At 39.7% G+C, this 27,625-nt stretch overlaps 1 protein-coding gene across 1 annotated transcript in view; it reads right to left on the bottom strand.

Moving 5' to 3' along the window:
- Positions 1 to 2,344: 2,344 nt before the first annotated feature.
- CRISPLD1 (cysteine rich secretory protein LCCL domain containing 1) overlaps positions 2,345 to 27,625 on the bottom strand; it is a 135,059-nt gene continuing 109,778 nt past the window's right edge. Inside the window, exons 13-15 of the mRNA XM_069731500.1 lie at positions 23,609 to 23,684; positions 13,051 to 13,184; positions 2,345 to 6,034 (exon numbers count right to left, since the gene is read on the bottom strand). Coding sequence (XP_069587601.1) covers positions 5,983 to 6,034; positions 13,051 to 13,184; positions 23,609 to 23,684 — 262 coding nt within the window. The 3' untranslated portion in view covers positions 2,345 to 5,982. The remainder of the gene's footprint in view (positions 6,035 to 13,050; positions 13,185 to 23,608; positions 23,685 to 27,625) is intronic.

The following is a 27,625-nucleotide window of genomic DNA, read 5'->3' as shown; positions in this document are numbered from 1 at the left end:
ACTCATGCAAGGATTGGGATTAAGGAACCATGCAGACAAGGATGGGAATTAGGAGCCATGCAGACAAGGATGGCAGGAAGGAGTCATGCAGACAAGGATGGCAATAAGGAGCCATGTAGACAAGGATGGGGATGAGAAGCCATGCAGACAAGGATGGGAATAAGGAGCCATGCAGACAAGGATGGGGATAAGGAATCATCAATAAATTTTCCAATTTTTTTGTGGCAAAATAGGTGCCTCGGCTTAAACACGAGTATATACGGTATTCAGATTTTGTACTGGAGTAAAACTGAAAAAAATAATTACAATATTTTTAAAAGTTTCAAGTAGTGATTTAAAGTTCATTCAAGCTCCAATTTCTCTAGTACAAATGCTATCTGTGTTTTTTGCAGAACTCGTACCGATAGTTTATAGGGTTGTGCACATGTCTGATTTTTTCCTCGGACCCACTGGGCTGCACAAAAGCAAGGAGACTTCAGATATTGATCTGAGTCTCAGATCCAACTTTGCAATGCAAAAGCGTAGTCAGTGATAAACATCGGACAGCACTCCGATGTCATCCGTGGGCTGTTTCTTTTTCACAGAGTGGTAGGAGAAATATCTGTTAGTTTTTTTTCCATCTGCCAAAAAGCACTGTTCCTTCATTTTGTTTTGATACTTATTGAGTCCTTAAGGGTACACTACATTATATACAGTAATATAGAGTGACTGGCCACATAAATATCTGATTATACAGTACATTATTGATTCGTGCACATGTAATATATTATGTATATACATATTTATATGAAATTTACTGTAATTGTTGTACATTTTAATGGTTTTTTACTGTTACTAAATAAATACATATATTTTAAACATTCCCTGTTGTGATAGTTCTGGTCCTGGCTATGGTTGGAGCACAGTTCTTTTATTCTCTTTTAGTGGTTCAACTATACTGCGTGCACATATGGTGACCTCTCGGTATTCCAGTACAATTTGAATATTTTGCTACAAATAATGGAGATTTTATATAATACTTGGGAGTCACTTCTGTGTCTAATTAATACCAAATATGTGTATGTTTGATTTTTTTTACTGTTTTATTTTGAATGGGGCCAAAGGGGATGAATTAAACTTTTATTTTTTTTTATAATTTTAAAACTTTTTTTTCATTTGGCATGCTTCAATAGCCTCTATGGGAGGCTAGAAGCTGCCACAATTTGATTGGCTCTGCTACATAGAGGCGATGCTCAGATCGCCTCTATGTAGCAGAATTACTGCATTGCTATGAGTGCCGACCACAGGGTGGCACTCATAGCAATCTGGCATCAGCAACCATCGAGATCTCAAGGACCTGGGGTGAAGGGGGGTGATTTTAACTTTTATATTTTTTTTTCACATTTTTTTTCACATTTTTTTTTACTTTTGCCATGCTTTAATAGCCTCCATGGGAGACTAGAAGCTGGCATAGCCTGATCGGCTCTGCTACATAGGATGGAATTTCAGATCGCTCCTATGCAATATATTTACTGCATTGCTATGAGCGCTGACCACAGGGTGGTGCTCATAGCAATCTGGCATCAACAACCATAGAGGTCTCAAGGAGACATCTGATTGTTATGCCGACGCATTGCTGACCCGCGATCACGTGACAGGGGTCAGCAATGCGCTCATTTCCAGCCCGATGGCCGGAAGCGCTAGTTAAATGCCGCTGTCATCGTTTGACAGCGGCGGGAAAATCGCAATTCCACCCGCCGCTATTTCGAGCACATGTCAGCTGTACAAAACAGCTGACATGTCCCGGCTTTGATGCGGGCTCACCGCTGGAGCCGTATCAAAGCAGGGGTTCTGACCTCGGATGTATTATCCAGTCCGAGGTCAGAACGAGATTAAGGCTCGCCTTGTTTTTAATACTTCTGGTATTTAAATTTAAAAAATGTTATTGATACAGTCATGTGTCAATGCACTTTTAATGCTTTTCCACAGTGAAAACACCCTAAAAATGGATTTGCATGTTTTAACTGTTGACAAATTGACATGTTGCGGATTTTAAAAATTCTCTGCAAGTCAGTTTATGCAATGTTAAAAATGCATAGCGGTCATAAGGTTTCTATAAATTCCATCCACTTTACTGAAACCGTGTGACACTGTGTTTTTTGCTCAGCAAAAATACACAGCCTCAAAAACTCACCAAAAATTCATTGTAGGAATTTCACCTTAAGCCAAAGATCTGTATAAAAGAAAATTACAACCATAATGTAGAAAAAATAGATAAAATTAACTTGAAAAAGGCATGACTTAAATCAACAATAAGACAATAATACAGTAAGACTAAGAAAAACCCACTACTTCATACAATAGATATTTATTATATTATCTTTAATAGAAAATACAACACAGAAGCATGTTTCATTACAAGAATGTGACTAACACAAAGTTGGCAAAAATAGTGTTGTGAAGATAACAATTATAGTATGTAACTGTACTACAAAAACAATTCCAGCCGCAACATTTTTCAACCTTTAGAAGGCATATTTTTTTCACATAAACATGTTTCAGAAGTGACATCTTTATACCAGCTTGTGGTAATAACATTGAGAATTACCATTTTCCAAGGAAAAATGGACAGAGTGAAATAATACAAGTGAATGCACATTAATTGCATTATAAACTACTTTGCTGTACACTTCCTGGCCTGCAGGAATATTTGCCAGGCTATAAAAAGAAACACTAAAAAAGTTCCAAACTTTTTATAGAGTAAATTCATTCACCATAAAAATATATAAACAAAGTAACAATCCTACTCCAATATGAACAATATTTACACAATATAAACCCTAAATATCTAATAAGAAATAGCAGCAATAAATGATCCACTGAAAATACAACAAATGCAGGTTTGAAATGGATTGCCTCTTCCTCACAACCCTTTCTTGATGATCAGAATAAGAGCTGCCTATTTGCTAGCAGTTCTCTGCTCTGGCAGATGGAGATGGCGCCCCAAGTGGGACAAGTGGGACAACCTCTAACATCCTGCTCCATCCCCTTTTTATTTTTTTTTCAGAGGATCAGTAGCTATGGAGCAACTACATTTATTTCTAAAGTATATCCCACTATGATTAGGAAATGACAGTTTAGATACCAGTCCTATTCCATTTAGAATGTCTAGAACCTTCTTGTGCAGGAATAAAAGCATATAGCCAACGCTGGATCAAACTTAAGTACAAAGACCTCACAAATTGGACAAAAAGTCCAAACCGGACCAAGTGACTGCAGCCACAGAAAGATATCCCATGTCACAGGAGGAAATATGTAGGAAGTTGTTCCTCTATAAAAGATTATCAAATTTATATCAAATAACATGTGAAAAATAATGGATCATTGTATTCAGTCTAAAATTTTTACTGAGATATTTTGGTAACAGGTGAAGAAAAATGTCTAGCTTATAATATTATGTATGTTTTATTTGGTATGATGGGAAATGTTTGGTACTGTGTGTCAAGACTCAGTGAGGTCTCCTGGTTAGCAGTGGATACTTTTAGAAACACATGGAGGATAAAGACATTTAGGCAACATTTAGGATTTAACTCTTTCACCTTTCTAGCAAAAAGAAATTGAAGAAGCAACAATTCAAGAGTGTCATTGTGGGAAATTCCAAGAGCAAGTGAGCATTTTCCCTGGAGTGACACCAAATCTATATTTCCTGTTGAAAGTCATGGATGTTTTGGGATCTTTATGGAAAAAATTCCATTAAGCAACTCACATTTCTTATAGATATTTTGTGTTTTCCAATGGGTACTCCGATTAGCATAGAATGTCCTGACCATATTTAAAAGTGGTTATTTTGAACAAAAAAACCCTAACTTGATTAATTTTGCAATTTTTAAATACTATTATATTGTGGAATACTAGATATACCTTTTTATGTACCAAACATAAATAAGTCTGAAAGGAAGCAATTAAAACGTTAATGTTCTTGCCATACCACCACTAATGTCTTCTAGGAACAAAAGTTGTAATGCCACAACATTGATTAAAAAAAAACATGGAAAAACTATAACGACACTAATAACCAGGATTCTTGCACTGGATAAGGAAAATCTTGTTTCTAATAAATGATACAGATAAATCTACTATATAGCCATCTCACAGCTCTGTTGCATGGATAAGTGAGCCTGCCAGCATTGGTTGACTGTTCAATCAAGCACAGGCACTTGGTGCACCCATTGTGTGACCAAACAGTTCAGTGCATCTTTCTACCTATTGTTTTTCACCTATCTCTAACCTTCTACGGCTCCTATGAATGTAGATTGGTCAATCAATAAAGCGGTGGATATAGACTGAAAACAAGAAGGTGGGGAAGTGTTTTTAAAGGGTTGTCAAATTCATTTTAATCAGTAGATCTTGTAATAAAAATAAGTTCCACAATTGGATGTGTATTTACACATATGTTCTTGTGCTGAGATAATCTTATAAATGTGCCCCTGCTGTGTACGGTTTAATGGCCATGTCTGACCATACAGGGACATGTTGTGTCTCAATGAAGCTCAATGTATGACATTTGTCGGTATATACTGAATTGAAAAATGGAGATTATGGACCTGGAGTTTTCCATCAGTACATTGTCATTCTTATGAAGTTTTATACTTTGAGAGTGAAACCAGAGGATGTTTAAGCCTGAACTTCCATTGTAAATGAAGAAATAAATATTGATCCACACCATGATGCTCGAGAGGAATTATAACAGTATATGTATTAGGGCTCGATCACACAAATCTGACAAGTGCAATCTAATAAAAAAATCGGACTCGGCCCAATCTTAAACTATGGGGCAGCTTACATCTGCTACTCTGCTATTATTTTACCCATTCGACATGTGAAAACAATTGCAGCATGTTGCGATTGCATCCTAGAACTGGATCCCATGCACCCATACAATGGGTGCGTGTGAAAAATTGGACTGCACTCGGATATCACCAAATCCCGTGGACGTCGGCAATGGAGGAGACGGAGAAATTACTTTCTCCGTCTCCTCTGCACCTATGCTCTGATTCTCTGATGCAAGAGGATTGGAGCATAGTGCACTGATCATGCTCGCAGCAGAGCTGGAGCCAAGTGTCAAATCAATTTTGCATTGGATGCCATACACTTGTGTGACTCTGGCCTTAGAAACATACCGGTGTTCTATGTAAATTAGAAACCCTCAGACATTTTTTTATTTTCAGAGGTCTGACCTCCAGCACCCCGCCAATCAACACAATGAAGGTTCTTTAAGTTCTGCATCCTGTTTACAAAGGCACAGTGGCTTGTCCCCAAGAGTGGCTATACTGCTTACTACAGCTCTTTCCATTTACTTGAATAGGACCAGCTGCAGTAGAAGATGCAGCTGCCCAAATGTTCGAGCCACTGTGCTTGCACAAACAATGAAGGAGCGCCACATCCTCCTCCAGTTTGATGAGCAGTCGAGATCCCATATTGGAGATTTAATCTAGAATAACCATTTAGCCATTGGATATTTGTTTTCATCTTCAGGTGGTATAAATCATACATACAGTAGGTCTACTGAATTGCTTATAAAACAATATTTCCACTTGCAAATGTAATGCTAGAAAGGGAAAAACTAGAAGAACTTTCTGATTATTTCCTTAAAAATTTGCATGGTTCGTTCCTCAACTCAATATTATTATTTCAGGGTTTTTTTCAGTTTAGACTCCCCCAATCCAAGGAATGGGGCATTTTACAATATAAAGGCATAATTCTGACTATACCAGTGGATTCATATACTATAGCTTGAATGCCATGAAGGGGTCAGATACAGCAGGAATCAATAAAAATTCTAAAATCGTTAAATATTCTATAATGAATGCAGCCTCATTTTACTGCGATCCACAAATGTTCTTCTAAAAGATATCATAGACTGTACAATAATACATCTTTATACAAATCTTAAGACATGTTCTTTTGGACTTTTGATATTTTTCTCTGCTTTCTTCTCACATCTCAGATGACAGCAAATATTCTAAATGCCTTGCTTCCCAATGGATTATGTAAACTGCAAAGCAAATAAAATGGTAGAATTATTACAGTGTTACAAAACCTTTAAAAGTTTTTACATATACTTATACATGTAAATTGTGGCTCCTTAAACACCCTGTAGATCAGTGGGAATCCAACTCCTGAGACCCGAACAGTCGCTGAAACCACTGTGCTGAAGCACTCATCCTTGAATGGCTATCCGTGTGACGCATTGGCTAAATAGTGAGCCAGGTACTACACTTTTATAAGTATAATCTATATGACGGTAGCACAGTTTAAAATTCATGTATTCAACGTTTGCATATATCTTGGCACACAGAGTGTATGCCGTGTTCTTTGATATGTACAGTTAGGGCCAGAAATATTTGGACAGTGACACAATTTTCGCGAGTTGGGCTCTGCATGCCACCACATTGGATTTGAAATGAAACCTCTACAACAGAATTCAAGTGCAGATTGTAACGTTTAATTTGAAGGGTTGAACAAAAATATCTGATAGAAAATGTAGGAATTGTACACATTTCTTTACAAACACTCCACATTTTAGGAGGTCAAAAGTAATTGGACAAATAAACATAACCCAAACAAAATATTTTTATTTTCAATATTTTGTTGCAAATCCTTTGGAGGCAATCACTGCCTTAAGTCTGGAACCCATGGACATCACCAAACGCTGGGTTTCCTCCTTCTTAATGCTTTGCCAGGCCTTTACAGCCGCAGCCTTCAGGTCTTGCTTGTTTGTGGGTCTTTCCGTCTTAAGTCTGGATTTGAGCAAGTGAAATGGATGCTCAATTGGGTTTAGATCTGGAGATTGACTTGGCCATTGCAGAATGTTCCACTTTTTGGCACTCATGAACTCCTGGGTAGCTTTGGATGTATGCTTGGGGTCATTGTCCATCTGTACTATGAAGCGCCGTCCAATCAACTTTGCAGCATTTGGCTGAATCTGGGCTGAAAGTATATCCCAGTACACTTCAGAATTCATCCGGCTACTCTTGTCTGCTCTTATGTCATCAATAAACACAAGTGACCCAGTGCCATTGAAAGCCATGCATGCCCATGCCATCACGTTGCCTCCACCATGTTTTACAGAGGATGTGGTGTGCCTTGGATCATGTGCCGTTCCCTTTCTTCTCCAAACTTTTTTCTTCCCATCATTCTGGTACAGGTTGATCTTTGTCTCATCTGTCCATAGAATACTTTTCCAGAACTGAGCTGGCTTCTTGAGGTGTTTTTCTGCAAATTTAACTCTGGCCTGTCTATTTTTGGTATTGATGAATGGTTTGCATCTAGATGTGAACCCTTTGTATTTACTGTCATGGAGTCTTCTCTTTACTGTTGACTTAGAGACAGATACACCTACTTCACTGAGAGTGTTCTGGACTTCAGTTGATGTTGTGAACGGGTTCTTCTTCACCAAATTAAGTATGCGGCGATCATCCACCACTGTTGTCATCCGTGGACGCCCAGGCCTTTTTGAGTTCCCAAGCTCACCAGTCAATTCCTTTTTTCTCAGAATGTACCCAACTGTTGATTTTGCTACTCCAAGCATGTCTGCTATCTCTCTGATGGATTTTTTCTTTTTTTTTCAGCCTCAGGATGTTCTGCTTCACCTCAATTGAGAGTTCCTTTGACCGCATGTTGTCTGCTCACAGCAACAGCTTCCAAATGCAAAACCACACACCTGGAATCCACCCCTGACCTTTTAACTACTTCATTGATTACAGGTTAACGAGGGAGACGCCTTCAGAGTTAATTGCAGCCCTTAGAGTCCATTGTCCAATTACTTTTGGTCCCTTGAAAAAGAGGACGCTATGCATTACAGAGCTATGATTCCTAAACCCTTTCTCCGATTTGGATGTGGAAACTATCATATTGCAGCTGGGAGTGTGCACTTTCAGCCCATATTATATATATAATTGTATTTCTGAACAAGTTTTTGTAAACAGCTAAAATAACAAAACTTGTGTCACTGTCCAAATATTTCTGGCCCTAACTGTATATGATACAGTTATTCTAGTTGAACCTGTTCACACTTGCTTCATTATGTTAGGAGGTGCTCATCAGATTTGCTCTTTTCTGGCGTACATGTGGAGGTAGTGATTGCCTCCATAGATGGCTAAGCACTCCTCCAGACTCCCACTAGTCTAAGCTTGTTTTTAATTTGTGCTAGATCCTACTTACCCTTTAAAGGGGCTATCCAGTACTTTTATATTGATGACCAATTCCTAGGATAGGTAATCAATGACAGTTCGGTGGGGGTGCGACACCCAGCATCCCCACTGATCAGCTGTTCCCAGTGCTGATGGCAAGTAGATGGGATCAGTTGCAGAGCTACACATCGCAGCTCTAACAACTCTGTAGTGGCTGTGGCTGGGAGCTGCACATCTGCCACTATTCGAATGTATTACATGGTAAAGGCAAATATGCAGTTGATAGAGCTGTGCTGCTCCACAATTAATCACACCTGGGTGCTACCCACAGCTCATGAATCAGCCCTCAGTCTGCACTCTTCCCCTACCCAGGGAAAAGGGGAGTAGTAGTGTGCCATAATATACCAACTAGACTAACAAGGTAATACGAACAGGGTAAAAGGAAAATACCAATCAAACAAATATATACGCATAAAAAACAGAGGTAAACATCGGGGAGTGGAGGATGGGGTTAAATCAAAGTAGGAGAAGAAAGGGAATTATAACACAATCCCCAGTGTTTACCTTTGTTGTTTACGTATATTTGTATGATTGGTATTTTCTTTTTTCCCTGTTCATATTACCTTGCTAGTCTGGTTGGTATATTATGGTACACTACTACTCCCCTCTCCTCTGGGTGGGGAAGGGTACAGACTGAAGGTGGATTCAGGAGCTAATGCAAGGCACATGGCCCTGGGGTCTTCACCATCAGAAGTAATCCGGGGAACAGGACGAGATATAAATATACAAAATATATTTGCAAAATAAATAATAATTACAATAAAATATATATTATATGTATATAGGTAAATTTAACACACCTGCTGGTTCGACCTAGTTATGTCATGTGACTGCTTATATAAGCTGCTGCATTTTAGTATTATATCACCACCAGTGGATGCCCATAATAATGTCACATGATCGCCAGAAGATATAATGCTGGCATCAGAGGAGTCGTGCTGGTTTGGGAAATAGGTGTACTGTTTCTTTTAGTATTATTTTTCTATAATAGCCATTTTAGCTGTTCAGGAGGAGTTGTTCAGTAGTGGACATCCCTTACAGTGTTGAGTGATTAAGAACTCCAAACTAGCACTATATGCAACATGGTGGTGATTTTCTTTACAAATCTTGCTAACACTTAAGACAATATAATTGTGAGAGAATGACATTATATCATAGTGATGTGATTTGGTCATTGTGGGTAACAATCCAGATGGTAAACATATCATACAACCAGGTTTTACTCTCAACATGAGCTTACAATAATTTGCATAAGGGAGCAATTGCTAAACAACATGTCATTTTATGCTATTTTCTCCTTAAATGCCTAAAAGAAAATGCAGGACCATTTGTCAATGTGCAGTTTATAAATATCAGGAATTAGAGTTTATCCGATCCGCTTACAGTCATTTTAGGAATCTTGTTGTAAATGGAGACTGTGAGCCTCAGGGTATAATCAGTTTTTTCACCCATTGCGTGCCATGTTGAAGCAGTTTTAAATTCTTAGTAGAAAGTATTTTATCAAATATTACATTACACAGAAATAAATCACAGAGCTGGTCTGACCTATAAGCAGCTTGTTAATAAATTCAGCCGTGGTATAGTCCTCCCAAAAAAATGTCAACTCCTATAGGACTAAAACATAACTTTTACTAAACCAATTAAAATAGGTACAAAAAGTGCAAGGTGCAGACTAACAGACAAACAAACACATGTACGCTGCGCTACAGATATAACTCATGGAGTCTCAATACAACATCAAACGCAGCATACCCCAATAACCTCAACCATACTCCAGAAAGCCCTCAGGCACGGGTTAGAGGACACAATAGGTATAAAACACGGGTATATGACACCCCTCTCTACGTCCGCACTTAATAGGATGAAAAGAACCAGGTATACTGATAACCCATATACAGAGTGCTATGGACGGGGGTTGCGAACAGTAAACACTCTATAACACAACTAACTTGGCATTTAAGCCCACCACTAGCGTGTTACCCTAATTAGAGTGCCTGTCCAAATGATAGTAAGACTGGTAATAGAAAATACAGAACGGTCTCACCCGCCCGGAACCGTATATTAACTCCTTGTTCGGTACTTTATCTGGCGGTGGACACTCTCCCCTCCTCTCCCGACGCGTTTCGGTAAATCCTCATCAGGGGGTGATTACGCGTCGGCTGGATGCTATAAGCAGCTTGTTAGTATGATTTGTGGGATTACAGGAGACAAGAAGTTGTGGTACCACAGCTTCTCCAGAGTTCACTAAATACCATCATTTATACCATTTAAGAAATAAAACAATGGTCAGTTTATTCTTGTTGGTGCAAGCACTGTAGGTATTTATGTAACATTATATACAGTACAATCACTAGCTGTATAGGTACGTGTGCTTTCCTCTGCTCTATAAAAGAAATATTGGCAGGAATAATCGCATAAAATCTCATATTGTGAAATGATTTCGTAAATAGTCATGATAGAAAAAGGGTTAAGCATCTGACATTTTTCCAGTCCTTCTCTCATACACATTGGATTTATCTGTTTTGTTTTTTTGATTTTTCTAAGTAAACTACAGACAATGTCACGTTGCCACTGTTAAACCGATTAAAATGATAACTGGGATGAAGAAATCCATCTTTTGGTTGTTGTGAAATCAGTGTTAGAATTTTTCAATTAATGAGATGCCCGTGCTCTGGGGCAGGACTGTAGGTAGAGTCTTATATTGGTGCTCTAGGCCAGAGAAACCATGTTGAGACCTGACCACGGGCTGCCCCGGAGCACAAACAGGCTGTCTCTCTCTCTGTCTCTATGATGAGGAACATGTTTGTGCTTCAGGGTGGCTTGTGGTCAGGTCTTTCCTTAGTTTCTCTGGCCTAGAGCAGGAAGATAAGACCCTGCCTACAGTACCACCTCAGAGCTCATGCATCTCATTAACTGGAAACTTCTAACACTAATTACACAAGAACCACAAGACAGATTTCATAACCCAGGTATCATTTTAATCAGTTTAACACTGCCAACCTTACAATGCCTGCAGTTTACTTAGCAAAGTCCTGCTAATAGGTTCGCTTCAAGTGCACCTCCATTCAAAATAATTAGGACCAAGCCACAATACCAGACACTACCTAAAAATGTTGCTGCAATTTTGTTTTTTTTATCTAATTTTTGACTATCTTACCTCTATTCAAATCTTAAAATGTGGTTTTTGACTACAACTAGCCCCCTTGCCACTAATTTCACACTAGCAGCTTTTCAGTGATTTGCCAGTACTTACAGTAGTAAACTATAAGTTTGATATTGGGGGAAATGGGGCATTGTAGGTTTTTTGTGGTCACATCTGAAATGAAACAGATATGATTGTCAATTTTAGAGAACCGTTAGGGAGCATTTACACTGGCAGAGCCATAGCCTCTTAAGACAGACTAACTGGGCTTTCATATGCACAAGACAATCATTAATACGATAGTTCTGTGCTTACAGAATATCATTGTTCTCAACAGCACATACAGTTTACACTGGTCAGTGTGCTGCCGAGACTGGTGATTTTTTTAAAGCAAGCTTAAAATCATTTAACCAGACGAACAAGTGCTTTACTCCTCAATTGATGGTTGATTGACAGCCCTTTAAACAGGTCGATAATTTGGGAATGAGCATTTTAGTGTAAATGTATGCAGTCTACAAAAGGTCCCTTAAATAATCATTTCCACCTCTGTGACCCCAGTGGAAACCTGGCAGAAAGTCTCTAAATTCATATATATATATATATATATATATATATATATATATATATATATATATATATATATATACATATATACACATGTATTCATTATTTTTCCCTATTTTTCCCTGCAGCGATTTTCCATATTTTTTTAATATTTTTAATTTTTTTTCCAATAGTTTACTTCCCAAGATTTGATTCTCAATATGGTACATTTAAATGCCCTCCATGCTTGAATTTTGGATCAGGTACTTGTGAGCATGTGCAGTAATAAGAGCCCCTACTGTGACCTGAAGATAACCTTTACCATGTGCTGTCAAGCTATTTCTAGGTCAGGGCAGTATTCAGGTAGACAGGGTGGACAGCAATATGAGAAGGCTCTTCTTATCTCAGCAGCCCTGGTATCTCCAGTATTAGATCAGAAAGAAAGTTTGGACTGCAGTATGAGGAACCTCTTCTTACCTCAGCAGCCTTGGTCTCTCCAGTATTAGATCTGATGGACAGGACACATAACACTGTGAACAGTCTCTACTTAACTCAGCACCCATGGTCTCTGAGTGGGTGGACAACAACATGAGCAGCTTCTACTTTTACCTCAGCAGTCCTGGTATCTCCAGTATTAGAACAGAAATACTGGGTGGCCAGCAATATGAGCAGCCTATTCTTACCTCAGCACCCCTGGTCTTCCTACACTTTAAGACAGGGGAGAGAAACCTCCGACATGCTCACAGGCACCGCTTCTATTAACATACTAGGACTGGGTTTAGTCTGTGTGATAAAATGGTGGTCATTTAAACTTTAGTGATTATCTCCCACCACAATCAAATGTGCTTTGTTAAGGTTTTTAATTTATGAATTTATTCATGATATTTTCTTGAAATATCATTTTCTATGTCTGAATGCTCCAAAGTGAGAGACGCATTTTGTATCCATTCTATAAAATTAATTTCTAAACCATTATTATTATTTAAAAGGGTTTTTCAGTAAAAAAAAATTATTACCCATCCACATAAAAGGTGATAACTTTTTGATCAACCATCTGATCGCTCAGATTTGCATAGATAATTAAGGGATTGTCCAGTGAAAACAAGTTAATTACATAGATGTAGATTATTTTACCTTTCTGAAGTAACTCCATTTTGGGATGATCCAAAATAGTGTCTCTTTTTATCAATTGGCATAACATCCACATAACCTCCTTGGTGATTACGGACTACACCAGCATGAAGGGCTGCTTTACAGATACTTGATATCTTTGGAAGAAATCAGACATTTCAAAAATAAAGATTGGATACAATAATTGTATATTATTGCATACTAACAGGGAGGCAAGACATATTTTGTGGCAATAGAGAACAAGACATCTCTATTCCTTTGTACTCTATGTTATAATATACATTACATTTTGACATAAAACTGACAAATCAATAGGTTTCCGATTTTAACATTTGCTTTGGTTTTTACTGTACTTTACATAGAAATATAATGACTAAATCAATAAAGTATACATTATGTTGAACACTTTATTTTTACACAACAAAAATGGGCATGAAATATATAGGAGATAAAACCAATATTTGGTGGCTCTTGTTTGTTTGCACTCCGATGAAGTGTACTCCAGGAAAAGCCCTCAGTTACCATAGGCTTCTATTCACCAAAAGGCGCCCAGAGGTGTGCTCTTTTAACCTTTGTTTGGCCAATCTGCACGTACTGTATGTACTGTTTATTTAACTTCACCGGCAGCCCCTGTAAAAATATATACCGTATGGCATAAAATTTCTTTTGATGGGTCCTTATACTTGACTAATGCCTCTGCATCTATCCCTTCTGACCACTGTCAGGTGTATATCTCCAACAGTGGCCAAAAAAGCTGGGCGCACGTTGTCTTAGAATGCTAAAAATTTATAGTAACCATAATTAAAAATAAAAGGCTACAAGGAGGGGACAATCACAGCTGGTAAGACTTACATAATGTAATTAATTTTGGTGAGAAGTTATCATCATCTGAGCTCAATGAGGTAGTATGAACAGTGGAGACAATTTATTGAAAGTGGTTTAAAAGAAAAGTGGAGCAGTTGCCGATGGCAAGCAAACATATTTAAGTTCTCCATGTAATTTTGTTGGTTGTTAAAGTCAACTGCACCATTTTTTCCTTTGCACCATTTTTACTGAATGATCTCAGAATGCTTTACTTTTGGCATGATACAGCACTCATGGAAGTGCTCACCTTTTCTTCTCTGGACAATCATTCTTCTAGATGTACCAAAAAAACTGAAGTGGGCTTCATTATAGAAAATAACTTTATCTCAGTTCTCTGCAGTTCACTCCCTGCACCACCTGCTGATTATTAGCCTGCACTTGCCATTTTACCTGGAACAAGAGGGCTTCTTTGCTGCCCTACTTGACACCAGGCCCGCCTCCAAAAGCCTTCACCTTACTGAGCATGTAGACACACTGACACCTGCCTGCTGCCATTCCTGAGCAAGCTCTGCACTGGTGTTTTACCCATCCTGTAGTTGAATGCTCATTAGGATATGATCTTGGCACCTCCTGGACTTTCTTCGGCACCCTGAAGCCACAGGAATTGAACCTCTCTTGAAGTTCTTGAAGATCTGATAAATGGGTGTATTTCACTTCAATCTTACAAGCAGCAGTGTCCCTGACCTAACACCTTTTTGATGCAAAGTAATGATGACTCCATGTGTTACCTTGGTGGTAACGATGCTTAAAAGAAGAAGACAATGATTTCAAGCACCAGCCACCTTTTAAAGGAATCAGCCTGCTCTTACAAATCAGTCAGCAGAATGTGAATAGTTGGAATAGACAATAGCACAAAGAAGGTCGTATCCAATTAAGAATTGAGATAGAAATTATAAAAAGTGTTGACCTAGTTGTGTCACCATTACCAAAAATTGTGCTTAAGCTTTAGTCACACTAAACGACTTACCAACGATCACGACCAGCGATACGACCTGGCCGTGATCGTTGGTAAGTCGTTGTGTGGTCGCTGGGGAGCTGTCACACAGACAGCTCTCTCCAGTGACCAACGATCAGGGGAAAGACTTTGGCATCGTTGAAACGGTCTTCAACGATGCCGAAGTCCCCCTGCAGCACCCGGGTAACCAGGGTAAACATCAGGTTACTAAGTGCAGGGCCGCGCTTAGTAACCCGATATTTACCCTGGTTACCATTGTAAAAGTAAAAAAAAAAACACTACATACTCACATTCTGATGTCTGTCACGTCCCCCGCCGGCATCCACAGGGTTAAAACTGCTTTCGGCAAGAGCGCTGCTAATGCACGCGCTGCTGCCGAGAGCTTCCCTGCACTTTCTGTGTCAGCACCAGCAGTAACAGCGGTGATGTCACCGCTGTGCTCTGTTTAACGGCCGGTGCTGACACATTAGCAGCGCTCCTGCCGAAAGCAGTTTTAACCCTTTGGACGCCGGGGGACGTGACAGACATCAGAATGTGAGTATGTACTGTTTTTTTTTTAACTTTTACAATGGTAACCAGGGTAAATATCGGGTTACTAAGCGCAGCTCTACGCTTAGTAACCCGATATTTACCCTGTTTATAAGTGAGCATATCGCTGGATCAGCGTCACACACGCCGATCCAGCGATGACAGCGGGTGATCAACGACCAAAAAATGGTCCTGATCATTCCCCAACGACCAACGATCTCCCAGTAGGGGTCTGTCACACATAATGAGATCGTTAGCGGGATCGTTGCTACGTCACCAAAAGCGTGATGTTGCAACGATATCGTTAACGATATCGTTATGTGTGACTCCAGCTTTAGACCCGCAGTGATGAAAGAAAGTGATTGGTGGAAAAATGGGTAAACTTCTGCGCTGCCAAACCAGGGGATTGTAGATAAATAACGACAAGGATCCAATGAACATGAAGATGCGATTTATTTCAAAGCATTTAAAAACACTTCTTCAGGACAAGCCACAATCTTCCGGTCCGGCAGCACAGAATTGAACCCATTTTTCCACTAATTCAATCAGCAGGACAGTCTGATATCAGCTGCCTTCTCCTCTTCATCACTTTCTCTTGAGCTAACGAAAAGATCATTGAAATGATGTAAGCAAGTCATTTTCTAGCAAGGTTGGAATTCAGTGGAAATGGGGCTTTCATTATTAAATTAAATTTCATGGCAAAAAATGACTTTGCATGGGATTTTTGAAATCCATATGATCACTCTTCAAAACAATCTTGAGTTAATGAAAATTGGCATTATAAAAATTGAAGCTGCAAAGTTTGTGAAAACAAAAATTTGTGTCAGTTTTTTGGTCACAATTGTAGAACTATATTTCTTGTAAAAAAATAGAAGATGATGCGCAAATGGAAGAAGGATGAAATATAAAACTAAAGTACCAAACTACACAAAGGTTTGCTTTCTAGTCTATAACTATAGGATACATAGGCTTGCATAGGAGATGCAGCCTGAAAATAGGATTTTTTTCAGATTAGAACAGTACTGTATATACTGTTTGCAAAAGTATGCCTTTAAATTATTTTACCATAGAATGGCAAAACGTCGAATATCATTGGTCAGTAGAATAAATCTTGTTATCATTGGTCTATGTGCCAGAGGCCTTCTGCAATGAGTGACAATAAAAGTCACACTTGTAAAGACACAGCACAAATAGCAAGTGAAGTGAGGAGGGGCTGGTGCTTGGTTTACATCGTCTCAATATATTGCGCATTTTTGTCCATAAGTGGCTGGGTATATTTCTGAATAGGTGTTATCCTAAAGGTTTTACACATCCAGAGCCGCATGTCTTAGCTCACATATCAGCTGCATGTCAGAGGTCAGACAGTCCCAGACTGTGGGTTACTAAGGGAAAATTTTGTTGGGTATTCACATTCATTGGCTTGAAAAACTTAGTGTAATTTCACATTGAGGCTGAGGCATGTATCAAATATCATGAGAGTGCACTTTTGCTTGGCCAGCCGGCTATTAGAGCACAGCAGGTGTTTTAGACAGTAATCTCTTGTAAAGCTGTCAAAGATATTCTAAGACCACTGCACTTAACTGTCAAAACAGGCATTTACACTGTGGGCTGGGAAGGCATTCGCTCCCCATCTAATCTACAAAATCTCAATATTTTAATTTTTCCAATTATGTTTTTTTACACAGGACTGTAAATAGAGTATGATGGACAAAAGAGCGTTAAGTATGCAGTTGACCTCATCTACATCCTTTTGAAACTTCCTTCATACGTAATTCTTATGGAAATATGGTTACAGCTGAGAGGTATGAAAACAATTTAGGTATATGTCCTCATACACCGCTGTGAATAATATATGCGCTGTTAATATTAATAGGTAAAGACTTTAGCAAGATTTAAAAGTCATACAGTGCCCAAAGAGTAAAAGTTGCTAAGTCTTAGGCTACTTTCACACTAGCGTTGTTTGGCCTCCGTCGCAATGCGTCGTTTTGGAGAAAAAACGCATCCTGCAAAGTTGCCCACAGGATGCATTTTTTCTCGATAGACTTTCATTAGCAACGCATTGCGATGGATTGCCACACGTCGCATCCATTGTGCGACGGATGCGTCGTGTTTTGGTGGACCGTCAGCACAAAAAAACGCTACATGTAACGGTTTTTTATGCGTTGTGTCCGCCATTTCCGACTGCGCATGTACGGCTGGAACTTCGCGCCCTCCTCCCCAGACCCTAAGGTACCGTCACACTAAGCGACACTGCAGCGATACCGACAACGATCCGGATCGCTGCAGCGTCGCTGTTTGGTCGCTGGAGAGCTGTCACACAGACAGCTCTCCAGCGACCAACTATGCCGGTAACCAGGGTAAACATCGGGTTACTAAGCGCAGGGCCGCGCTTAGTAACCCGATGTTTACCCGGGTTACCAGCGTAAAAGTAAAAAAAAAACAAACACTACATACTTACCTTCCGCTGTCTGTCAATCGGCGCTCTGCTTCTCTGCCCTGTGTAAGCACAGCGGCCGGAAAGCAGAGCGGTGACGTCACCGCTCTGCTTTCCGGCCGCTGTGCTTACACAGGGCAGAGAAGCAGAGCGCCGAGGGACAGACACCAGAATGTAAGTATGTAGTGTTTGTTTTTTTTTTACTTTTACGCTAGTAACCAGGGTAAATATCGGGTTACTAAGCGCAGCCCTGCGCTTAGTAACCCGATGTTTACCCTGGTTACCAGCGAAGACATCGCTGAATCGGTGTCACACACGCCGATTCAGTGATGTCAGCAGGAAGTCCAGCGACGAAATAAAGTTCTGGACTTTCTGCAGCGACCAACGACATCACAGCAGGATTCTGATCGCTGCTGTGTGTCAAACTGAACGATATCGCTAGCCAGGACGTTTAGTGTGACGGTACCTTAACAATGGGGAAGCGGATGCATTGAAAAACTGCATCTGCTGCCCCCGTTGTGCTTTTACTTCACAGCATGCATCGGTACGTCAGCCCGACGCACTTCGACGGGTCCGTACCGACGCTAGTGTGACAGTAGCCTTAGGTTTTTACTTCTTCCTTTATTCTGGAGCTAAATAATTTGCATCATTTTTTCCATTGACCATTGGCATTTAATAAATCATACAGTTAAGTTGAATCTATTTTAAGGGATTGACACTACTTGGACAACCCTTTTGCAATCAGCACATTTACCCCTGTAAAATAATAACACTTACATTTACTTACGTCCCAATGTTGGTGTTGGCACTTGTTCTCCCGAACCTCGCGTAACATTGTGTCATGCAATCCCTGTGCTCAATCAGTGCTCGTGTCAGGAAGTAAGATCTGCAGATTGGGAGCAGGGATCTCAGGACATAACAATATGACGTGATCCACGGGAGGGCCAGTGCCAGTGAAAATATTGTTTAAAAACAGGCAGGGAAATGTTTTACCTCACAAAAAGAATCAGCTATGATCCCATACTATCCTGTCTGTATACTCTTTTGCTTCCTCCCCTGCCCAGGAGCTGTAGTATGATCAGACCATGTCCCTTTGCAGTCAGACACAGTCGTTACACAGCACACAGCAGGGGCACATTTATAAGATGATCTCAGCACAGGAACATTTTATTTAACCCCTTTCTGACATCGGACGTACTATCCCGTCGAGGTGGGGTGGGCCCCTATGACCACGGACAGGATAGTACGTCCAGCGCGATCGGCGGCGCTCACGGGGGGAGCGCGGTCGATCGCGGCCGGGTGTCAGCTGCCTATCGCAGCTGACATCCGGCACTATGTGCCAGGAGCGGTCACGGACCACTCCCGGCACATTAACCCCTGGCACACCGCGATCAAAGATGATCGCGATGTGCCGGCGGTGCAGGGAAGCATCGCGCAGGGAGGGGGCTCCCTGCGGGCTTCCCTGAGCCCCCCGCAGCAGCGCGATGTGATCGCGTTGCTGCGAGGGTCTTACCTCCCTCCCTGCTTGTTCCAGGCCCGGATCCAAGATGGCCGCGGATCCGGGTCCTGCAGGGAGGGAGGTAGCTTCACAGAGCCTGCTCAGAGCAGGCACTGTGAAGCCTGCAGTGCTGCATGTCAGATCGGTGATCTGACAGAGTGCTGTGCACACTGTCAGATCACTGATCTGTGATGTCCCCACCTGGGACAATGTAAAAAAGTAAAAAAAAAAAATTTCAAAATGTGTAAAAAAAAAATTAAAAAAATATTCCTAAATAATGAAAAAAACAAACAAATATTATTCCCCTAAATACATTTCTTTATCTAAAGAAAAACAAAACCAATAAAAGTACACATATTTAGTATCGCCGCGTCCGTAACGGCCCGACCCATAAAACTGGCCCACTAGTTAACCCCTTCAGTAAACACCGTAAGAAAAAAAAAAAAAAAAACGAGGCAAAAAACAACGCTTTATTATCATACCGCCGAACAAAAAGTGGAATAACACGCGATAAAAAAGACAGATATAAATAACCATGATACCGCTGAAAGCGTCATCTTCTCCCGCAAAAAATGAGCCGACACACAGCATCATCAGCAAAAAAAAAAAAAAGTTATAGTCCTGAGAATAAAGCGATGCAAAAATAATTATTTTTTCTATAAAATAGTTTTTATCGTATAAAAGCGCCAAAACATAAAAAAATGATATAAATGAGGTATCGCTGTAATCGTACTGACCCGGAGAATAAAACTGCTTTATCAATTTTACCAAACGCGGAACGGTATAAACGCCTCCCCCAAAAGAAATTCATGAATAGCTGGTTTTTGGTCATTCTGCCTCACAAAAATCGGAATAAAAAGCTATCAAAAAATGTAACATGCCTAAAAATGTTACCAATAAAAACGTCAACTCGTCCCGCAAAAAACAAGACCTCACATGACTCTGTGAACCAAAATATGGAAAAATTATAGCTCTCAAAATGTGGTAACGCAAAAAATATTTTTTGCAGTAAAAAGTGTCTTTCAGTGTGTGACGGCTGCCAATCATAAAAATCCGCTAAAAAACCCGCTATAAAAGTAAATCAAACCCCCCTTCATCACCCCCTTAGTTAGGGAAAAATTAAAAAAATGTATTTATTTCCATTTTTCCATTAGGGCTAGGGTTAGGGCTAGGGTTAGGGTTAGGGCTAGGGCTAGGGTTAGGGTTAGGGTTAGGGCTAGGGTTAGGGCTAGGGTTAGGGCTAGGGTTAGGGCTAGGGTTAGGGTTAGGGCTAGGGTTAGGGCTAGGGTTAGGGTTAGGGCTAGGGTTAGGGTTAGGGCTAGGGTTAGGGCTAGGGTTAAGGCTACAGTTAGGGTTGGGGCTAAAGTTACGGTTAGGGTTTAGATTACATTTACAGTTGGGAATAGGGTTGGGATTAGGGTTAGGGGTGTGTCTGGGTTAGAGGTGTGGTTAGGGTTACCATTTGAATTAGGGTTAGGGGTGTGTTTGGATTAGGGTTTCAGTTATAATTGGGGGGTTTCCACTGTTTAGGCACATCAGGGGCTCTCCAAACGCGACATGGCGTCCGATCTCAATTCCAGCCAATTCTGCGTTGGAAAAGTAAAACAGTGCTTCTTTCCTTTCGAGCTCTCCCGTGTGCCCAAACAGGGGTTTACCCCAACATATGGGGTATCAGTGTACCCAGGACAAATAGGACAACAACTTTTGGGGTCCAATTTCTCCTGTTACCCTTGGGAAAATACAAAACTGGGGGCTAAAAAATAATTTTTGTGGGAAAAAAAAGATTTTTTATTTTCATGGCTCTGCGTTATGAACTGTAGTGAAACACTTGGGGGTTCAAAGTTCTCACAACACATCTAGATAAGTTCCATGGGGGGTCTAGTTTCCAATATGGGGTCACTTGTGGGGGATTTCTACTGTTTAGGTACATTAGGGGTTCTGCAAATGCAATGTGACGCCTTCAGACCATTCCATCTAAGTCTGCATTCCAAATGGCACTCCTTCCCTTCCGAGCCCTCCCATGCGCCCAAACGGAGGTTCCCCCCAACATATGGGGTATCTGCGTACTCAGGACAAATTGGACAACAACTTTAAAGGTCAAATTTCTCCTCTTACCCTCGGGAAAATACAAAACTGGGGGCTAAAAAATAATTTTTGGGGGAAAGATTTTTTTTTTAATTTTCACGGCTCTGCGTTACAAACTGTAGTGAAACACTTGGGGGTTCAAAGCTCTCACAACACATCTAGATGAGTTCCTTAGGGGGTCTAGTTTCCAAAATGGTGTCACTTGTGGGGGGTTTCTACTGTTTCGGTACATTAGGGGCTCTGCAAATGCAATGTGACACCTGCAGACCATTCCATCTAAGTCTGCATTCCAAATGGAGCTCCTTCCCTTCCGAGCCCTCCCATGCGCCCAAACAGTGGTTCCCCCCACATATGGGGTATCAGCACACTCAGGACAAATTGGACAACAAATTTTGGGGTCCAATTTCTCCTGTTACCCTCGGGAAAATACTAAACTGGGGGTTAAAAAATAATTTTTGTGGGAAAAAATTTTTGTTTTATTTTTACGGCTCTCCATTATAAACTTCTGTGAAGCCCTTGGTGGGTCAAAGTGCTCACGACACATGTAGATAAGTTCCTTAGGGGGTCTACTTTCCAAAATGGTGTCACTTGTGAGGGGTTTCTACTGTTTAGATACATTAGGGGCTCTGCAAACGCAATGTGACACCTGCAGACCATTCCATCTAAGTCTGCATTCAAATGGCACTCCTTCCCTTCCGAACCCTCCTATGCGCCCAAACAGTGGTTCCCCCCACATATGGTGTATCATCGCACTCAGGACAAATTGGGCAACAAATTTTGGGGTCCACTTTCTCCTGTTACTCTCGGGAAAATACAAAACTGGGGGCTAAAAAAATAATTTTTGTGGGAAAAATTTTTTGTTTTATTTTTACGGCTCTGCATTATAAACTGCTGTGAAGCACTTGGTGGGTCAAAGTGCTCACCACACCTCTAGATAGGTTCCTTAGGGGGTCTACTTTCCAAAATGGTGTCACTTGTGGGAGGTTTCAATGTTTAGGTACATCAGTGGCTCTCCAAACGCAACATGGCGTCCCATCTCAATTCCTGTCAATTTTGCATTGAAAAGTCAAATGGCGCTCCTTCGCTTCCGAGCTCTGCCATGCGCCCAAACAGTTGTTTACCCCCACATGTGGGGTATTGTCGTACTCAGGACAAATTGTACAACAATGTTTGGGGTCCATTTTCTCCTGTTCCCCATGGTAAAATAAAACAAACTGGAGCTGAATTAAATTTTTTGTGAAAAAAAGTTAAATGTTCATTTTTATTTAAACATTCAAAAAATTCCTGTGAAGCACCAGAAGGGTTAATAAAACTTCTTGAATATGGTTTTGAGCACCTTGAGGGGTGTAGTTTTTAGAATGGTGTCACACTTGGGTATTTTCTATCATATAGACCCCTCAAAATGACTTCAAATGAGATGTGGTCCCTAAAAAAAATGGTGTTGTAGAAATGAGAAATTGCTGGTCAATTTTTAACCCTTATAACTCCCTAACAAAAAAAAATTTTGGTTCCAAAATTGTGCTGATGTAAAGTAGACATGTGGGAAATGTTACTTATTAAGTATTTTGTGTGACATATCTCTGTGATTTAAGGGCATAAAAATTCAAAGTTGGAAAATTGCGAAATTTTCATAATTTTCGCCAAATTTCCATTTTTTTCACAAATAAACGCAGGTACTATCATAGAGTTTTTACCATTGTCATGAAGTACAATATGTCACGAGAAAACAGTGTCAGAATCACTTGGATCCGTTGAAGCGTTCCAGAGTTATAACCTCACAAAGGGACAGTGGTCAGAATTGTAAAAATTGGCCCGGTCATTAACGTGCAAACCACCCTTGGGGGTAAAGGGGTTAAACACACCCAATTGTGGAAATTATTATTAATCCAAGATCTATTGATTAATAGGAACGTTTGTTCATTGGAAAACTCCTTTAAGCAATAAATTAGGAAGAGAACTAACAGGAGAATAGCAAGAAGCAATGCCTAAAAGTCTCGTCAGTGGCAAATTCTGTTAGGCACCTTAAAAACCTTCACATTAATACTTCCATTTTTGAGCAGTCAGAAGCAGAAGGGTCTACATACAATAAACAGCAGTTCATATGGATTCAGAACATTGTCAGATATTTTATAGCCCTATGTGACATATGTTACTGCTTTACAACTTGTGTATAATGATTGGAAATGAGAATACTTACATCAGAATACATACGGGTCCCAAAAACTCGAGCATAATAAGGGCTTGCTTGGGCACAATTGCGTGGACAGTAAACTCTAAAAAAAAAAAAAAACACAAATTCATTATTTTATTAACTTTAAGTCCTATATGACAATTATACTTTTATTTATTTTTAAGATGCTGGTGAACTAAATGACTACAAGTAATTCTAAATGCATAAATCCAAGATATAGAAATTTCAGTGGCTACGTTTGGAAATGACTCGAGCTGAGAGTCTACAAAAGGGATATGCTGGACTTATCCCTTTTCCATAGGATAAGACTATTTGTTTCACATTAATTTGTGGAAAATAATTGAGTATGGGCAAAACACTCTATTACTTCATTTCTTCCTCTCCTCTTTAAGAAATGGAGGATTGTGCTCCGTTTTACAGAATGCAGAGCGAAACCAAACTGTTCACCAGTTTCAACATTTTGCCTGGTCTTTAGAGAACAATAGCAGGATGCATTAAAGTGATTGTCCATTACTGGACAACTCTTTCTTAAAAGCTCTAGTTTTCTACACAAAATAAAAAAATACAGCATACTTACCTCCCGGATGGCTGCCGCTCCTCCAATCACAGTGACCGCTGCAGGCAGACTTCTTTATTCCATCAAAGCGGAATAGAGGAGGCTGCAGCCGATCAGCAAACTTATTCTCTTACTAAACACACCAAACTCTAGTATTTTTTATATCACATTTATAAACATCTGTAGAAAAAAAAACTTTATTTCTTATTCGAAAGGCTAAGATATTTAATGTTGTCTTTTATACCTAAATAATATATGTTCTTCCTACTAGAATACACTTTGGTCAGGGCAACAATGACTTCATTGCTACTTGTCTAAGTTTATGAATCAATTTCTTTGAATCTTTTTTATGCTTAAATCACACCTGACATTCAAACTCTTGAAAAATTAATATAAAAATACTTAACGAAGTGTAAAAAATGGAAGTGAATGCAGCAAATGACAAAGAGCAGAATATAATGTGTCTGAATTTCCATTCTATAAAAGTAAAACTTCTAACTGTATGTTTAAACTTCAAAAAGCAACGTGCCAATTTACTACGAGGAGGTTTGAGGCATGAACCACTGATGTAATACATAGTTCCTATGTTCTAAAGCAGCCGATGCCAGCAAAAGAGCTGGAAGCATATCAGATTGCTTAATATGAAAGGCCATTGAATGGAGAACAGGAAGAGAGAAGACATAAAATAACCTACGCGTAGGAGGAGATTTCAGCAGACATATAATTATCACGAATAACAGTGTCGGATTCCATCCAGTACAGAATTTGGATCTACTCCACTATGCCACAAATGCATTTATGAGACATTCACACATTTTGTAACAGTTTGAAGAGCAAATAGTTCCTAGTTTAACAATTTTTACCTTTTGTAATGTTGCCTATTGTGTGCTAATCATGTGTCACTTTAGTAGCTGTAATTTTGGCACATAAACTATAAATAGCAGAGATTAATAAGCACTCCTCCCCTCAACATTATTATCCACTTAATATATTGCAGTCATCATATTATATAGCACAGCGTACTTACAATTGCTCATTGTCCCTTCTACTCAGCTAATTCTTCTCTTTGTTTACTACGTCTATGGCATCACATGCTTAAAAACTGATGAGCTGAACCCTTCTAATCTCTTTGTAGAAACAAGAGGTCAATTTTCCCTGTATGACTCATGAGTAACCGCAAAACTCCCTGGCAGGAGAAGGGGCAAAGCAATTGTACAGGAAGTTGAATAAAAGAATGATAAATGTAAGGACAAGAGACTCCTGTTTCTACATAGAGTAAAGAAAAAAGAAGAATTTACTGGATATAAGGGGAAAATGAGTAATCGTAAGTGCACAGTGCTGTATAATATGATAACTGCAATAAATTAAGATGATAATCACTTTGATAGGAGTGCATCTTTAAAGATACAGATTGCCAGATACAATATGATCAAAAGGTGCCCATAAGCATTTGATAAAATTAGTCTGAACTCATCAGCATTTTAATATGTACAAGGGTCCCCTAAGTGTCGCGTAGCAGATCTTGGGGGAATGACTACTGATCGTTTTTTCCAGTCACTAAACTCTCCACTAACTAATCTATGTTGAAAACAACAGCCAAGCTCTTGTTTCAGTCCACCTGCTAAACTGATGCCTCCAACCTGCATCAGTATCTGCACTGGTCTACCAACCACTATGGAATCCAATATACGGTAAATGTATTCCTCTCACCCACAAAGTTGTTCATTGATCTGCAACACCTTACATCTTCTTCTCCCTATTCTTAATCTAGCACCCTATCTGTGTTCTCCATTCTGCCAAAGATTGCGACTAACATCCTCCATAGTTTAAACCTCCCTCATGGTGCACCACCTTAGACAATCCTGTAAATCCACAGAAATGAGTGGTCATTAAACCACATCTTTATAGGCACGAATCTAACTTTTCTCAGTTCTCCTTTCCTAATTTTTTTGTCAGAATGTGAACCCTTGGGTCATCTCTTTCCCACACACTCCATGCACTCAGTAGCACTTCATATCTGGACATATAAAGACACTGGCTGCTGAGCGGTTTAAGCACCTTTATATTACTACTAGTGATGAGCGAATATACTCATTACTCGAGATTTCTCGAGCATGCTCGGGGGTCCTCCGAGTATTTTTAGTGGCCGGAGATTTAGTTTTTCTTGCCGCAGCTGAATGATTTACATCTGTTAGCCAGCATAAGTACATGTGGGGGTTGCCTGGTTTCTATGGAATCCCCACATGTACTTATGCTGGCTAACAGATGTACCTAAATCATCCAGCTGCGGCAAGAAAAACTAAATCTCCGAGCACTAAAAAATACTTGGAGGACCCCCGAGCGTGCTCGAGAAATCTCCAGTAACGAGTATATTCGCTCATCACTAATTACTACTCTTATATGTTATCAATGTCTCTAGACCATATATTACAAGAACTTTTTACCTCTTATGTCACCTCTATTTCCTTGTAGATTGCTGGATTGCAAACTGGTTTCTCACTCCTTTTTTTAACTGTCTGCAGTGCTCGATTTGTATTTGTGTATGTACCCAGTAAATAGAGATGGAGACTGTCAGGTATGGTGTTTCCCATACACACTACAAAGATGCAGAGGGATTCCTGCTTTTCTTTCCAAATTTAGGACATGTTCACAAGTAGCAGTAACATGGAGGACATTATAAACCAGAACTAAGCACTGTAGCTGTGAATCTAGCTATGGGATTAACTAAATCAATCACTAACTGCAGAATAATCTGTCAATGACTCTATTTGGTGAGTTCAAGACGTGAAGGGAAGGAAAAGAATTGGCTTATAAGAAAAGAAAGAAGCAGATAAGATGTATTAAAAAGTTTTGTATATTGGTCTGTGCTCATATTAGACGGTGGTGTAAGCGACTAATTGTTCCTATGACTGGAAGTCGGTGGCTGTCTGGAGAAAATAAATACATTTCCTCCATGCAGTCACACTTTCAGTAAGGCAGCAGGCAGAATTTAATGCTGTTTACCTGCAAAATTACCCTATATCCATAGGTAAATATTTTTTTTCCACGGTGACCAGTTTCCTTTTAAAATATAAAACAAGATCTTTTAAAATGAAAAAAAACCCATAAACTTAGCAATTCCTTTTTTAATTATTGTAACACTACTCAAGTCACCAGGAAATTGAAGACAAGCTAGCTGCACTTGTTAACAGCCTTTGCCTTCAGTCCAGGGATTATGCTAAAGATGAATCCATATAAATCACCTTCTGACATGACATGCAACATAAACATACCAGGCGATGATATGAATGAGGGTTTGTAAGCTACGACCAATGCATATGTCTATTTAAGATCCTCAGTGAAGGGAATCTCATAACAGTGCCAAAGAAGTTTGGATAACACCTACATATTGAAAGGAGATTCTGGGATGTTTGTTTTATTTAGCCTCCACATTCATTACAAGTAAGAAGCTGGTGAATTAGCTATCT

The sequence above is a fragment of the Ranitomeya imitator genome, chromosome 6, assembly GCF_032444005.1.
Source record: "Ranitomeya imitator isolate aRanImi1 chromosome 6, aRanImi1.pri, whole genome shotgun sequence".
NCBI classification, from domain to species: Eukaryota; Metazoa; Chordata; class Amphibia; order Anura; family Dendrobatidae; genus Ranitomeya; species Ranitomeya imitator.
The sequence above is the reverse complement of the archived record's forward strand: the minus strand, read 5'-3'. Positions and strand labels throughout refer to the sequence as shown.